Source organism: Sebastes umbrosus, chromosome 8 (assembly GCF_015220745.1).
Source record: "Sebastes umbrosus isolate fSebUmb1 chromosome 8, fSebUmb1.pri, whole genome shotgun sequence".
In the NCBI taxonomy this organism is placed as follows: domain Eukaryota; kingdom Metazoa; phylum Chordata; class Actinopteri; order Perciformes; family Sebastidae; genus Sebastes; species Sebastes umbrosus.
The window spans coordinates 35709654-35725773 of record NC_051276.1 but is presented as its reverse complement, the minus strand read 5'-3'; the positions used below and the strand labels follow the sequence as shown (position 1 = coordinate 35725773).

The 16120-nt window shown below is 38.4% G+C and overlaps 1 protein-coding gene, 1 long non-coding RNA gene and 1 other non-coding gene across 3 annotated transcripts; 2 read left to right on the top strand and 1 right to left on the bottom strand.

Moving 5' to 3' along the window:
• Positions 1 to 1373: 1373 nt before the first annotated feature.
• On the bottom strand, positions 1374 to 1789 carry LOC119492911. The gene is made up of 2 exons (XR_005207872.1): positions 1664 to 1789; positions 1374 to 1563 (listed from the first exon to the last, which is right to left on the bottom strand). It is a non-coding gene; the product is annotated as an uncharacterized LOC119492911 (long non-coding RNA).
• A 2509-nt stretch (positions 1790 to 4298) lies between these two features.
• LOC119493693 lies at positions 4299 to 4399 on the top strand. Its single transcript, XR_005208018.1, has one exon. It is a non-coding gene; the product is annotated as a small nucleolar RNA U13 (small nucleolar RNA).
• A 620-nt stretch (positions 4400 to 5019) lies between these two features.
• mak16 (MAK16 homolog (S. cerevisiae)) lies at positions 5020 to 14159 on the top strand. Its single transcript, XM_037778854.1, has 10 exons — positions 5020 to 5197; positions 6042 to 6091; positions 6550 to 6659; positions 7659 to 7723; positions 9931 to 10082; positions 11739 to 11793; positions 11890 to 11964; positions 12536 to 12649; positions 13286 to 13354; positions 13601 to 14159. The coding sequence occupies exons 1-10, from the start codon at positions 5183 to 5185 to the stop codon at positions 13823 to 13825; spliced, it is 930 nt and encodes a 309-aa protein (XP_037634782.1). The 5' UTR covers positions 5020 to 5182; the 3' UTR covers positions 13826 to 14159.
• The last annotated feature ends 1961 nt before the right edge of the window (positions 14160 to 16120 follow it).

Here is a 16120-nt window from a genome sequence, read left to right as displayed (position 1 = left end):
CAGACTGAACCGGTGATCCAGTGTTGTTGATTTCTCTGTTTTTATAAATAATCTTTCTCCTTCTTATCTCTTCTTCTGCTTTCATATGGACACCCTGTATAGTTCCTTCTGTTTATATGTTTATATGATCTCTTTGTATATGATCTGTTGCTTTTATGTTCTGTGTATACTGTTTATGACCCAGTCAGCTGTAGGAAGATCTGATCCCGACTGCACTCCGCTGAGCCCGCCGCTGAGCGGGGTTAATGTTTCTTTGATGTTTCTGTACGGAGTCTGGACTAAAGCGCTCCTCCTTTTTAACCGTTAGAACTCAGTCAGAGACTCCATCTCCCACAATCCTGTGCTCTGAGCTGATGTAGCTCCACCCACCACAGACTTGACTCTACATTAGCATTAAACAGCCATGTTGCCTGATCCACGTCTGGCGTGCCTGAAGGGATCCCCAACATCTCCAACTAAACCTTTCTCATTCTGGATCCCGACTGGTTCTAGTCCCTGACGTGGGTTCCATAACACTCTGTTCTGTTGTGAAGACCATTTGTTCTGATTCTACAACCTAGTTCCTGTTCTAGTTGTTGTGGTACGTGTTCCATCAACCGGCACGTTCTGACTCTAGAACACCGAGACTAGTCTGGAGGTTTTTTCATGTTTTTATTTTGATAGTAAATTCTCATCATGGAACCCCACAAGTTCTGGTTCTAGAACACGTTCTGGTTCTGGAACACGTTCTGGTTCTTGAACACGTTCTGGTTCTACAACATGTTCTGGTTCTAGAACACGTTCTGGTTCTAGAACAGGTTCTGGTTCTTGAACACGTTCTGGTTCTTGAACACTTTCTGGTTCTACAACATGTTCTGGTTCTAGAACACGTTCTGGTTCTGGAACACGTTCTGGTTCTAGAACAGGTTCTGGTTCTTGAACACGTTCTGGTTCTAGAACACGTTCTGGTTCTGGAACACATTCTGGTTCTGGAACACGTTCTGGTTCTAGAACACGCTCGGTCTCAGGCTGTGTTGTGACTTCTAGAACATTTTGTTCTGTTTTGGAGAACTCTTGTTCCGACTCTGTTATCTGTCGTTGGATTCTGTGGAACGTGTTCCGTCACATCGTGTGTGTGCAACCCGTTTAGAGCCCTCGGTGTGGTTGAAGCAGGAACACGTTTGTTATTCGTTAATTGACGGCTTCAGATTCTAGAACGTGGAGACTCCCGGTCCCAGGCTGCGGTGTGAGTCCCGGAACATTTGACTCAGATTTAAAGTTCTGATTCTAGAACCATTTTAAACAACATTCATGAATCCGTTTGATTTTTCTGTATCTAATCTCATCCAGATGTCTCGTCAAATGTTTATATACAACCGTTTTTCTGAAGGACGAGCACGTTTTACTTTCATCTTTAGGTTCTAGCAAGACAGAGACTCTTATTTTGAAATCTGTTTGTTTGGACTGCGTGCGTTCTCCGTCTGGAAGCTGGGACTCTAGAAGATCTCGTTCATATCACCACATTCCACCACTGTTCTAGAACCTAAAATACACAGCTACACATTCTAGAACATTCTAGAACACCTGAGACTAGAACATTCTAGAGCACCTGAGACTAGAACATTCTAGAACACCTGAGACTAGAACATTCTAGAGCACCTGAGACTAGAACATTCTAGAACACCTGAGACTAGAACATTCTAGAACACCTGAGACTAGAACATTCTAGAACACACAGTTTCATGTCGGAACCCCTCCCCCCCGTCGTGTTCTGATTGTAGAACGCGTCTCGTTTCTTTCAGATATAAAAGGATCTGTTGAGAACAATCAGAGAACAATCAGAGAGCAGCCAGAGAGGATTTAATAAATCAGAACTAATAATTGAGTGATCATATGTGAAACATATTTCCAGTTGAAGCGGAGCAGATGATGTCGTTTCTTTGTTTCAGGTAGAAGTGTGTTTGATCTCCTCACCTGGTCGTCCCGCTCCGTCTGCTGTCTCTGTAATCTCCGCTCACATCCAGGAGGAGACAAACCAGCTGGTGTCCTTTGATTTAGTCTCTGCTGCCGTTATTAAAGTTATCATGGATACCCACAATGCACCTGGCTTCAGGCTGGATGAACCAGGTGATGATGGGCCGTAGTCAGACTCCTGGGTGGTGGAGGGGGGGGCAAAGACCAGGGTCTGGGTGGATCTTCAGCCTCCGTGATGTGTTCAGGAGCCGACACGCCGTTCGTATTTTACAGAGAAACATTGATCTGTAGTGTGTGAGTGTGTGTGTGTGAGAGAATGTGTGTGTGTGTGTGTGTGTGTGTGTGTGTGCTGTCGATCAGCCCTGTTCAGAGCAGTGTTGTTTTTGCATGCCTCTATAGCTCTCAGTGTAAATCGATGTGAGTTGCATGTCGTGTAGTTTTCAGTTGTTCGGCTGACTTCTGTCCGTTGTGGCTTTTCGGTGCCTTTTCGTTTGATTTCTCTGTTTTTGTTGATTTCCCGTTTGATTTTGTACCGTGTGTCCCAGAAGGCTGCTGCTGCTGTTTTTGGAGTTATTGAGCAGAAAATATCAAAACTAATGAAAAACAATGGAAGTGGTCCTGCTAGCGGAGCCGACAGCAGCTCGTAGCAGGAGGTGATGACAGGATGTGTGTGAGTTGTGTTTCTGGGTGGATTGTCCCTTTAAAGAGTGCCAACTACAGATGCCAGTGTTGTACAGCAGTGAAGAGCTCACACTATTTACTAAAATAAACCAGTTCTCTGTTTTTTCACTCCCGAGTCCGTCACTTCTTTCTGCTTTTAGACTTAAAGCTGATGAACTTTTCAAGAGACGTCACAACAAGAACAACAAGAGGAGCTTCAGGTCAGAGGAGACGACGCTGAGAGACGAACTCAAACACATCAATCAAGTTAACAAAGAAAAACAAACAGGATTCTTAGCGATGAATGTTTATTAATTTATTGGTGGACATAATAATAATAATAATCCATCTAAACAAACATGCTCACTGTGGTTATATTAAATATCATCTGATGATTATTTCAAAATGTCAGAAACAAAAATCAGATAACATGCCAGTCTGATAAATTAATACATCATGTAGAAATGTTTTAACAACTCAATAATAACAGCAAAAATATATCAAGATAAATACAAAGAAATATGGTGAAGTATTTATATATTTCTGACTGATTATACAGAATCCTACAGTCAGATAAATATTGTTTTATTCCTGGAATTTCAGATCCAGAGGTGAATAAGGTTTTGTTGAGTTATCTCATCTTATAAATGAAGAATATATACAGTGTATATATACATATATATATATACATATATAGTATATATGTATATATATATATGTATATATATATATGTATATAATATAGTAACTATATATTGTAACTTGTTACTGTAACAGAGTATTTTCACAGTGTGGTATTAGTACCTTTACTGTAACAGAGTATTTTTTATAGTGTGGTATTAGTACTTCCACTGCAACAGAGTATTTTTATAGTGTGGTATTAGTACCTTTACTGTAACAGCGTATTGTTTATAGTGTGGTATTAGTACTTCTACTGCAACAGAGTATTTTTATAGTGTGGTATTAGTACCTTTACTGTAACAGAGTATTTTTTATAGTGTGGTATTAGTACCTTTACTGTAACAGAGTATTTTTTATAGTGTGGTATTAGTACCTTTACTGTAACAGAGTATTTTTTATAGTGTGGTATTAGTACCTTTACTGTAACAGAGTATTTTTATAGTGTGGTATTAGTACTTTTAAAAAAGTAAAGGTTCTAAATACAGTCCAGCTAAATAGAAAACAGCCTGTTATTAGTGAAGTTGTAGTTGGGACTAACTGTGATATTAATATTAATATTAATATTTACATTTACATTTATATTTATATTTACATTTACATTTACATTTATATTTATATTTATATTTATATTTATTTGGTGTGTGATGGTTAACAACACGACGCGTTACAGAATATTAATTTAAGAAAGAATCACATTAGAATATGAATATAGTGTCTGTGTATTATAGGACTGCAGTTCTCCTCCTCACCGCCGCGTGTCGCTGCTGCTTCAGTATACAGCAGTAACTCCCACAATGCACCTCTCCAGATAGAGAACTAAACTCTGCTCTGCTGGCTGTTAAATCCTAATACAAACACACGAGATGATGTTGAGCTGTTTAGTCTGTTTAACCTGATCATAATGAACAGATAATGGAAGATGATAGTAATAATAAAAGGTGACACCGTCAGTCAGAGAGGTGTGGAGGCGGGAGAAGAAGCGTCAGCGCCATATCAAAGGTGTGATCTTTCTGGTTCATGAGTATGATGATTGGTGCATTCACGGAACCTCTGTGAAAGGTGCAGCCCTCACCTTGTTACGCTCTGCGCCTCAGCCCGTCTGACCCTGAACCGGACACCAGCTCCACAATAAAATAATCAACGATAACAAAAAACATTATATTATACTCTTAACTCAGGGGTCAGCAACCTTTACCACCAAAAGAAACATTTTAGGCAAAAAAACTTGTGGCTCCAGACAGATTTATTTTTTTGCCTAAAATGTCCTGCAGATTTTCTACCAATCTGTGGTCGCCAGCGTCCTTTTCTACGCTGTGGTGTGCTGGGGGGGGGGGGATGATTTTATTTGCTTTATAACTGTGTGTTTTACCTGTTATATGTTTTATCTGCCTCGTTTAGTATTTGTTTTAAAGCACTGACCAGAAGTGGCAAACTGTGAATCTCGTTGTATTTAATACAATGACAATAATGCTTTCTATTCTATTCTATTCTATGAAAAAAGGAGTGATAGCACATAGAAAGATGATACCTAGACCCCAACAGACCCTGATGTTTTTCCTTTTTTGTTTTTTCTCTTTTTATTTGTTGTAAAATTTATTTTTATATTTTTATACTGTGAAATATATTTACTGCTTTTTTTTTTGTACTGTACTGAACTAAGTAAAGATAATGATAAAACGTTTCCAGTTTGAAGTATCGCGATACTTCTTCACGTATTGTCTGACGTCACTGTGCGAGATCTCCTCCATGGCTGCTCCCTGACTCTCCATGTGGCTCCAGAGACAGAAACAAACTGCTTCATAACGTCACAATAACTCACTAAATATCACTAAAACCAACCGGAGTCTGGTGGAGGAGAAGCTGCAAGCAACTCTGTGAGGAACTCAAGATGCAACACGACGACGTGAGTTTGTTAAATGTGTTTTAATGAGACTGATGAGCTCTGAGTCTGCATGCTAACGTGTTAGCTCACCGCTAACTATCAAACAGCTGATGAATCAGAGTTAGTTTCTATTAAATACTGATGTTGTTTAGTAGCTACAGCAGCTGCTAAACACTAGTTATCTTAACTAACTATATACGTGTAGAAATATGATGTTTTAATCAGAGATATAACGGACTCTGAGCCAGGTAGAGACGGTTTGTTCATGACGCCAGACTCCGTTTAAAAAACACATGTTTTAAGGTTGTCTGGCTTCTCTGTAAACATGTACAACTTTAAGAACATGGGTCAACACACATATTGGTAGAGTCGTATGAGAACTTAAATTCGGCATTATGTTAAACACCATCATCCTCTGTTTATGTACAGTTTATGACTCTGACAAATGGTCTTCTATAGCTGAACACTAAGCTAACTGTTGAGTGGACCCAGTTTGTTCTTGTCAAATGTGACGCCAGACTCCCTTAAAAAAACACATGTTTTAAGGTTGTCTGGCTTCTCTGTAAACATATACAACTTTAAGAACATGTGTGAACACACATATTGGCAGAGTCGTATGAGAACTTAATTTCGGGAATATGTTAAACACCATCATCCTCTGTTAATGTACAATTTATTGACATTTCTTATTCATACAGTATATTTACATCATATTTCTTTCTCAGTTGATGTGTTTTGTAGAGTCAGCTTTAAATATATATTTTAAAAAGTCACATTAAAGTGTGAATATTATGTGAATTATTATTATTATTTTCCTAATGAAACTCAGTGAGTGTCTGTAATGTGTTGAATGTGCTTCCTGCAGGTGATCTGGGACATTATTGGGAACAAACAGTTCTGCTCCTTTAAAGTCAAGTAAGTGTGAAACTTAACCTGCTTCTTATTCATTCAGTTATTCAGTCATTCAGTGAGATAGTTGTATAGTAGCGTGAATGTTTGTTTATACGTCAAGTTATTTATCGTCATGTCCACGACAATTACAGAGAAGCAGTGGATCTCCGGCTCCGTCCAACAACAACGCTCATTAAATGCATATAAAAAGAAGTATAAAGACATGTACTTGTGGTAGATGGTTGTACAGTAATTGCAAAATGAATAAACTATAAACAGGAGTGTAGTAGATGTATGTGTGTAAAGAGACGTAATGTATTCTCATTTTATTTGAGACACAGAGTTCATCAGTTTTTCCTGAACTCTTAATAACCTGTGATTCTGTTCATGGTTGACTTTTAGATTGATGGATATGAAACTAAAAGGAACAAAATTAGCCGTGTGAACTTCTCTGATATCTTGTGTTCTCTGTGTGTGTCCAGGACAAAGAGTCAGAGCTTCTGTCGCAATGAATACAACATCACCGGGTTGTGTAACCGCTCGTCCTGCCCGCTGGCCAACAGCCAGTACGCCACCATCAGAGAGGAGAAAGGTAAACGCTCTACACGCCAACATCAACACTTTAATAACATCAGGAGGGATTATACACCAGAGCAAGGTGCTTCTGATGATTTTGCTTTTCTGAATGATATAGAAGAAAGCTACCGCTTTTATTGTGGTAGTCTGAGTAACGTGATGTCATATCCGTTCCGTATCCGTCAACCAAAACAAACCTCAGGGAGTCTAAAACGTTGGAGGGTCAGCGTGGATACGACCTGCAGCCTCACATGATAAATCCAGCGTGGTAAACACTACACATCCAGTAAAGGATGGAAACACTTTGGGTTTCACACATTGACAGGAAAAGCAGAGCTAGACAGAGCAGAGCTAAAGCTGCATGCTAACTTCTAAAAAAGGACAAAATGTGTCCGAAAATAAGTCCGAACAAAGGCTCAAAGAAAGTCATAAAAAAGCCCAAAAGCTTTTTTTTTTTAAATGCCGAATTATGTCCAAAAAACGTCTGAAATATAGGTCAGAAAAAAATGCCAACGTATGTCTGAAATATGGCCCAAAAAAGGCTGAAATATGTCAGTAAAAGGCAGAAATATATTCAAACAAAAGTCCGAATTATGTCCGGAAAAAGACTGATATATGTTTGAATAAAAGTCCAAAAACATGTCTGAAATATGTCAGGAAAAAAGGCTGAAATATGTCTGAAAAAGACTGATATATGTTTGAGTAAAAGTCTGAAAATCCAATTTTCCTTTAGGAAAAGTGTCATGGTATAAAGAACACACCACCATATGCATAAAATCTGAGTAAAGAAAGTTAACTTTTGTTTGCCTTTATCACAGTGACTGTACCATCCGACATCACAGCTCTACTCATCTCTTTGTTAATTAAATAAAGTACTGACTGAGTTCATTTTTACCTGTAAACTATTAATTACAAATCGATACAGTATTGATATTTTTTCCACCCCTACTACGAACAGTTCAGGAATAAGTACCGTAGTTAATGACTTCATTAATGATGTTGTGTCCTGCTGCAGGTCAGTGTTTCCTCTACATGAAGGTGATCGAGAGAGCAGCGTTTCCTGCCAGGATGTGGGAGAAGGTGAGCTTCATTCAGTTCACAGTTAACCGTGTTTCACTTCATCCGTTTCTGACTCTACGTTAACTTTAATTATATGTTACTGAATGCAGAGTTCACACAAAGGTGCTTGAAATGCAATTTTTAGGTTTTAAATTTAGAGTGAAGATCCTGTAAAACCTGATGAATCCATCGTACCAACCAGGTGTAGGGGTTCTACTTTGGTAGGTTTTGGTTATTAGCAAATTAATTAATAAATAATAATATAATTATTAATATTAATAAAGATTATCAATAAACATTAATAATAAACGGGGCACCACCCTGGAATCAGGGACCAATGACCAAAACGTTAATATAGTCTCATTATATATGCTAAACTATCAATTTGGAATGTTGATTAATAATTAAATTAATAACTATAACCAAAATAGATAGTAAAGGTTGAAGGATATCGGAGTTCTTGACATAGCAGAGGTTCAGAGGTTGGCAGTATTCACTCTTGTGCAACATTAAACAGACCAGCATGTATATTCCACAAACATTTATTTACAAGATAATAAAGGTTTAAAACACAATATTAATCTAACTAAATAACTAAACTCAACAAACCAAACACAGTGTGTGTGTGTGTGTGTGTGTGTGTGTGTGTGTGTGTGTGTGTGTGTGTGTGTGTGTGTGTGTGTGTGTGTGTGTGTGTGTGTGTGTGTGTGTGTGTGTGTGTGTGTGTGTGTGTGTGTGTGTGTGTGTGTGTGTGTGTGTGTGTGTGTGTGTGTGTGTAAGAGAGAGAGGGGGGGGAAACAAGATGGGTTCTTGTCTCAAAATGTCTGTATGGCCTACAAACAAAATGGCGGGCACTGTAAAACTACAAAAATGGCTGAATCAAAGATGGCGGAATGAAAGATGGCCATCAGCATGTCATCACATGACCTCTTTGTTCTTCCTCAAGAAGGACAGAGAGGGGGGTGATGTGGGGGTTAAGATTATCTGAAGCTGTATGTTTATGTTTAACTAATTCACAGTTTCTGTATGTGATCTTAATGTGTGTTAGATATGCAGTGGGTTAGAAAAGATGGTTAGTTGCATGCAAAACCTTGTCTATGTGAAGCATAAACTAAACACATCAGATGCGGCGAAGCCAGTTACCCAAAAATCAAATACAGATAAATCAACACAGTCAAACTCAATGAATAACATTAAACCAAATCAATACAAGTACTTTCTAGAAATCAAAGTTGAACAGTCTTGCTCAGCCGTGTGCGATTGCTAATGCTAAGGCCCAGTACGTTACCAATCCATGGAAGAAAAGGGTTTGTGATTCCATGTGTTGAAGTTGTGGTTCCAAGTCAAAGAGGTCGTCTTTGCTGTTAGTTTGGTGCTAACTTCTTTGCTTGATAGCTTGAAGTTAGCTGGTGAAAAGGGCAGAGCACTCGCGTCGTCTGCCGTTTGGTTCCTTGTGGCTATGTCTGTTTCCTAACAGGACATAGAATCAGAGAGCAGAGCTGCTTCCGGTCTGGAGCACAGCAACTCACCTCCAGCAGGTCAGCTTGTTGAGGAGGATGAGTAGAAAGAGGAGCTGTGGCTCACCTCCAGCAGCTGGTCAGCTTGTTGAGGAGGATGAGTAGAAAGAGGAGCTGTGGCTCACCTCCAGCAGCTGGTCAGCTTGGGTCAGGAGGTGAAGAGCAGAGAGAGTGCAGCAGCTCACCTCTCACACGTCAGGAGAGATGAGCAGATGAGAAGAAAGAGGAGGAACAAAGAACATTCCTCTGGTTTTGTTCTGTGTGATTTTCACACCTCTGGGTGAAATGTTACTGTAACCAGTGAGGACTGAGATCAGAGTCAAGGATCGTGTTACTGAGTTCATGAAGTGACTGTCTCTGCCACCAGAAATGGCAGGTCCCTACACAGGTCAGACTAGCTTGTATTGAAGTGTTGTATTGTTAATTGATTTCCAATAATAAATATATACATACATTGTCATAAAGCAGCATATTTGTCCTCTCCCATGGCAAGAGAAAGGGTTTCCTGAAGCATTTAACTGTTTATTTAATTTAATATTAATGTAGATTCTCTGTAAAATAACAAACATTCAAAGACATTTAATTTGATCAAATGAAGAACTTTAAGAAGTCCTGTTTTTATGTTCGACAAATACACCGACTTCTTCTAACAAATGTACGTTTTCACTTGTGTGTGTCTCACATTGAATCTATATTTATGTGTGTGTGCAGGTGAAGCTCAGTAAGAACTACGAGAAAGCTCTGGAACAGATCGATGAGAACTTGATCTACTGGCCTCGATTCCTCCGACACAAATGCAAACAACGTTTCACCAAAATCACTCAGTACCTGATCCGCATGCGCAAACTGGTCCTCAAGAGACAGTAAGTACGGCTGGTATACGGCACGCTACTACAGAATACTACTGCAGGGAGCAGGGAGTAGGAAGTTACTGTACTGAGCAGGAAGAAGCTCTGAGAAGACAATAAAGTGTAAAATTCAGCTGTTGCAGCACGAGAACAGAAATAAGTCCACTTAAAATATACAGAATTGGAAGTATATAAAATAATAATAGAAATAAAACTATACAAGAAAAGTTCAACTCAAAATGAAAAGATAAAGAGACACAGTGGTGTGATTAGTAGAATATTATATAATAAGACAATATAACTTATTAACATAATGTATTATGGGATATAAGGTGAAATATAATTATATAGTACAGCAACAGAGTATAGAATGTAAAATATATTGTAGTATAGGTTGAATGATAAAAGTTTCATTATATATATCATATACAGTGTTTATGTATATATCATAAATAAGGAATATGGAGGTTGTTTTTGAGAAGAGATGGACTCTGACAGAAGGAGAGTTATAGCTACATGCTGTAGGAACACACGGGTTAGCACGCATGCACATTAACATGTCTGGAAGTGACCTTACATGTGAAGACGGACGCCTTCATGTGTGGGCCCATGGAAATGATATTGTGATATCTCTGCACCCCCCCCCAACCCTTTTTAACATTTTTATTTATTTTATTTGTATTATTTTTATTATTATTATTATTATTATTATTATTATTAATATTTTCTATTCAATTTAATTGATTTGAATTTCTAATGCTGATGTTATTTTCTCTCGTGTACTTATTTTGTTTGTTTCTAAGCTCATTACTTAAAAATGGGTTTTTATCAACTTTTGTAATTACGAACTGTAAATTACTATTATGAAAACAATTATATATATTATATTATATTACTATTATATAAACAAGTATAAAAATAAATGAATTAAAATGAGCATGAACACAACAACAGTGTTGATCCGTCAACAACAGTGTTGATCAGTCAGCAACAGTGTTGATCAGTCAGCAACAGTGTTGATCCGTCAACAACAGTGTTGATCCGTCAACATCAGTATTGATCCGTCAGCAACAGTGTTGATCAGTCAGCAACAGTGTTGATCCGTCAACATCAGTATTGATCCGTCAGCAACAGTGTTGATCAGTCAGCAACAGTGTTGATCCGTCAACATCAGTATTGATCCGTCAGCAACAGTGTTGATCCGTCAGCAACAGTGTTGATCCGTCAACATCAGTATTGATCCGTCAACAACAGTGTTGATCCGTCAACATCAGTATTGATCCGTCAGCAACAGTGTTGATCCGTCAGCAACAGTGTTGATCCGTCAGCAACAGTGTTGATCCGTCAACATCAGTATTGATCCGTCAACATCAGTATTGATCCGTCAACAACAGTGTTGATCAGTCAGCAACAGTGTTGATCCGTCAACAAAAGTGTTGATCCGTCAACATCAGTATTGATCCGTCAGCAACAGTGTTGATCCGTCAACAACAGTGTTGATCAGTCAGCAACAGTGTTGATCAGTCAGCAACAGTGTTGATCCGTCAACAACAGTGTTGATCAGTCAGCAACAGTGTTGATCAGTCAGCAACAGTGTTGATCCGTCAACAACAGTGTTGATCAGTCAGCAACAGATCTCCTTCAGAGTGTGACTGTTCTCTGTGTTTTCAGGAGGAAGCTGGTTCCTCTCAGCAGGAAGGTGGAGAGGAGAGAGAAGAGGAAAGAGGTGAGCCGTTAACTCTTCATATGATTACACCCAAACATTAACGTGTTATATTAACGTGTTATATTAACCCGTTGTATTATCCGGTGTTGTCTGCAGGAGAAAGCTCTGATCGCTGCTCAGCTGGATAACGCCATCGAGAAGGAGCTTCTTGAGAGACTGAAACAGGGAACGGTACGACACCAAACACCTTCATTACTTCTACATCAATTAATCAATTAAAGGCTTTATTATTATTTACGTGACTCTTGTGGTCCTCCATAAAAGAGTGGTCTAGCATACTAGAAATAAATCACTTTAACTGTTTCATACTGCTGAGGAATGAAGTATGTACTGGATACTGGATACTGAATACAGTCGTCAGTAGTACTGTGTGTAGTATACTGCGTACTGTCGTCAGTAGTACTGTACGTAGTATACTGCGTACTGTCGTCAGTAGTACTGTATGTAGTATACTGCGTACTGTCGTCAGTAGTACTGTACGTAGTATACTGCATGTAGTATACTGCGTACTGTCGTCAGTAGTACTGTGTGTAGTATACTGTATACAGTCCTCAGTAGTACTGTGTGTAGTATACTGTATAGTCCTCAGTAGTACTGTGTGTAGTATACTGTATAGTCCTCAGTAGTACTGTGTGTAGTGTACTGTATAGTCCTCAGTAGTACTGTGTGCAGTAGGCGTTGTTGAATACAGCCATAGTTCACTAGAATAGAACAATAAAGTATTAAAATGTTTTTGTTTCAGTACGGAGACATCTATAACTTCCCGGTCCACGCCTTCGACAGAGCTCTGGAGCAGCAGGACGAAGAGAGCGAGTCGGAGGAGGAGGAGGAGGGGGAGGAAGAGGAGGATGACGAGGTGATGAAGGCTGCTTTCATCATACAGTATATCTGTAGTTATACAGTATATGTGTGTAGTCAGAGAGGATGTGTGTGTAGTCAGACAGTATATGTGTATAGTCAGAGAGGATGTGTGTGTAGTCAGACAGTATATGTGTGTGTAGTTATACAGTATATGTGTGTAGTCAGAGAGGATGTGTGTGTAGTCAGACAGTATATGTGTGTGTAGTTATACAGTATATGTGTGTAGTCAGAGAGGATGTGTGTGTAGTCAGACAGTATATGTGTATAGTCAGAGAGGATGTGTGTGTAGTCAGACAGTATATGTGTGTGTAGTTATACAGTATATGTGTGTAGTCAGAGAGGATGTGTGTGTAGTCAGACAGTATATGTGTATAGTCAGAGAGGATGTGTGTGTAGTCAGACAGTATATGTGTGTGTAGTTATACAGTATATGTGTGTAGTCAGAGAGGATGTGTGTGTAGTCAGACAGTATATGTGTATAGTCAGAGAGGATGTGTGTGTAGTCAGACAGTATATGTGTGTGTAGTTATACAGTATATGTGTGTAGTCAGAGAGGATGTGTGTGTAGTCAGAGAGGACTCTTCCTCCAGCGTAGTGGTCTGATGTCAACGTGTCTCCTTTGTGTCTGCAGGACGTCGGGAAGAGAGAGTTCTTAGCAGAAGATGAAGTGGAGGAGGGGAGCGACCTCAGCGACTTCGAGGTAACAATTAACTCCAAAGTAGATCAGCAACGATTTATTAATAAAGTTGATTAGTCAATTAATCAATCAATAACTACTGATTTTTCAGCATACGGTAACGGATGTTCTCAGGGCCGGCACTAACCGTTAGTTTAGTTTATTAACAAGTGAAGACGACTGTAAGGACGCGTGTTAAATAAGGTGAAACCAGGAATGTGTGAAGATGTTCAGCTTGAATCTAAAAGATGTTTTTGTTTCTCCTCTCAGGACATGAACAAACTTAAGACGAGCAGCGACGAGGAGGACCAAGACGAGGAAGAGGAGGAGTCCAGTGAGGAGGAGATGGAGGTGGAGGTGGAGGTGGAGACGAAGACGAAGGCCTCCAAGTCTAAAGGAAAGTCTCCAGCCAATGGCACAGTGGCGAGGAAGAAGCGAGCTTACGTGGAGATTGAGTATGAGACAGAGCCCGCCGCCAAGAGCAGAGCCACGTAGTGATGTCACACCCTCTGCTGAGGAACCCCCCCTCCCCCACTGTGGTCTTCAGGTTGAGACTGTAAATGTTTGTTTGTTAATGGACACACATGAAGATCTGACCTGGAATCAGATCAACAAACCCAATGTGACTTTAACAGTGATTTATTTTAAAATAACTGCTTCGTTCTGTTTAATATTGAGTCCATAATCATCTTTGAAAACAACACAAAGTACCAGATGAACATGTCAATAAATACATTTTGGAAAAAAATGTAACCCTGCTTTATGCTTCTTAGTAGACGTTGAACTTTGGAGAAAAATATTCTAAAATAAACCTGCTTTTTAATGTAAAGTGACCAATATTCTTTATTCTACATGATGACCTACTGTGGAGACAGGAAGTGACGTTTCAACCGTCGAGCCTAGCCTTTCTCCCCCTTGCTAAATAGTGATCCAGGAGAGTGTTGGCAGCTCGGATTGCTGCTGTGTCTTCCTGCCAAATACTGAGATTGTCTGTTGACCCGTTAACAACAGAATCATTTAAACATGTTCAACAGTATTTAACTTTAGTTTAAATCATATTAACGACACTGTTCATTTCATAAAAGTTAATAAAACAACATCTGCATTGTCGTGTTACCGGTGGCCCAGCAGGGGGCTCAATGCAGCATTTTAATATATATATATATATTTAGGAGATTAAACGTGTAAACTGACCCAGAGTCAGATTATTAAACATCTACTCCGGCAGCAAGATTTTATTGGAGTTAATTTGTTAGTGTTATTGACTTATTATATATATATTTATAATAACCTTGTTAGTGATATTGACATATATATATATATATATATATATATATATATATATATATTAATCTTGTTAGTGATATTGACTTATTATTATTATATATATTTATATATATAATAATAATTTAGTTAGTGATATTGACTGGAAGAAAGTTTGGTCCTTACCGCAAAAGTTCCTTCTAAAAAATCAGGTGAAAGAGTTTAAGTCCTTTAAGTTGATCCACAGATTCTATCCAGTGAAACATTTCTTTCAGAAGTTAAAGAGTGACATATAGATTTAAATTGTTCCCTTTGTGAATCACATCCTGAAACTTGCTCTCATTTATTCTGGTCCTGTAAATTTACATGTGAATTGTGGAAAGATGTCAATAATGTTATACTTGTTAACATTTTCTCAGATTTTGCACTGTACTAATTCATTTTTTCTTATTCATTTAATTTTAATTCTTGCGCAGTTCCACATTCACAAGTGTAAATTTACCCCCAAAAAAGCCTAATTTCTTTGTATTTATGAAAGAAATGGAAATATATCTGTCAACAATTTCTTCTTCACAAAACAAAAAAGCAATGAAAACAATGAATGTATGCAATATCTTTAAAGTTTTTAAGTGAAATTATTGTCATACTCTCGCGTGGTCTTTTTTTATTATTATCTTTTTCTTTTTTATTGTGTGTTTTTTTTTATTTTATGTTTGTTTGTTTCATTTCTGTTGTCCTTTTATGTTTGGCACAGCTCTTTGTTTATGTTTTCTGCTGTTACTATGGATACTGTCAGTTTGAAATAATAATAAAATAAATAAATAAATAAATAAACATCTACTGTGTGATGGAGGATGGAACCTGAAGAGCTGATCTGAGAACAGCTCAGTTTTAGCCGGGGAAAAGGTGGTTCGTTTTTATACCAGAGCCATCCCGTGGGCGGCGTCTTGCGTTAACTGACGACAATGAGGCGACAGCGCCGCCCACCCGGGAGACTCCGGTGATTAAAACAAGCTGACAAACTTAAATTACAATCAGATAGTGATGGGAATTCCGGCTCTTTTTAGTGATCCAGATCATTTGGCTCAGCTCACCAAGAAGAGCCGGCTCTTTCGGCTCCCAAACGGCTCTTCGTTATACTTCCCTTCTGCCTTTTATAATTCAGCCAAATTTAGCCTTAGCTGTTTTGACCTATGATTAGTATGTGTTCACATATATCACTTAAATTATTCAATATAATTATACTAATCCTTATAATTTCCAGAATATCATAATTTTACATGTTGCTCCGTTTCCATGCACCGCACTTTTTCTGTCAACAGAAAAAAACAATTGACGGCTTTTATTTTGAAATGAAAGCAGGAAGTGTTGATTTAAAAATAAGTTTTTACTTCCTTTCATCTCCGTAACATTTTCTACAGATAGACCTCGAAACTGTAGTAATGTAGCTGATATGATGTTAATATACAGTCAATAGATCACTTTCACTGTCTGTGACATATTCTACAGATGTCTAGACATGTAAAC

Coding starts and splice junctions, on each gene's coding strand:
- mak16 (XM_037778854.1), top strand. Junction 10,083..11,738: donor AAACTGGTCCTCAAGAGACA/GTAAGTACGGCT, acceptor CTGTGTTTTCAG/GAGGAAGCTGGTTCCTCTCA. Junction 11,965..12,535: donor AGAGACTGAAACAGGGAACG/GTACGACACCAA, acceptor TTTTTGTTTCAG/TACGGAGACATCTATAACTT.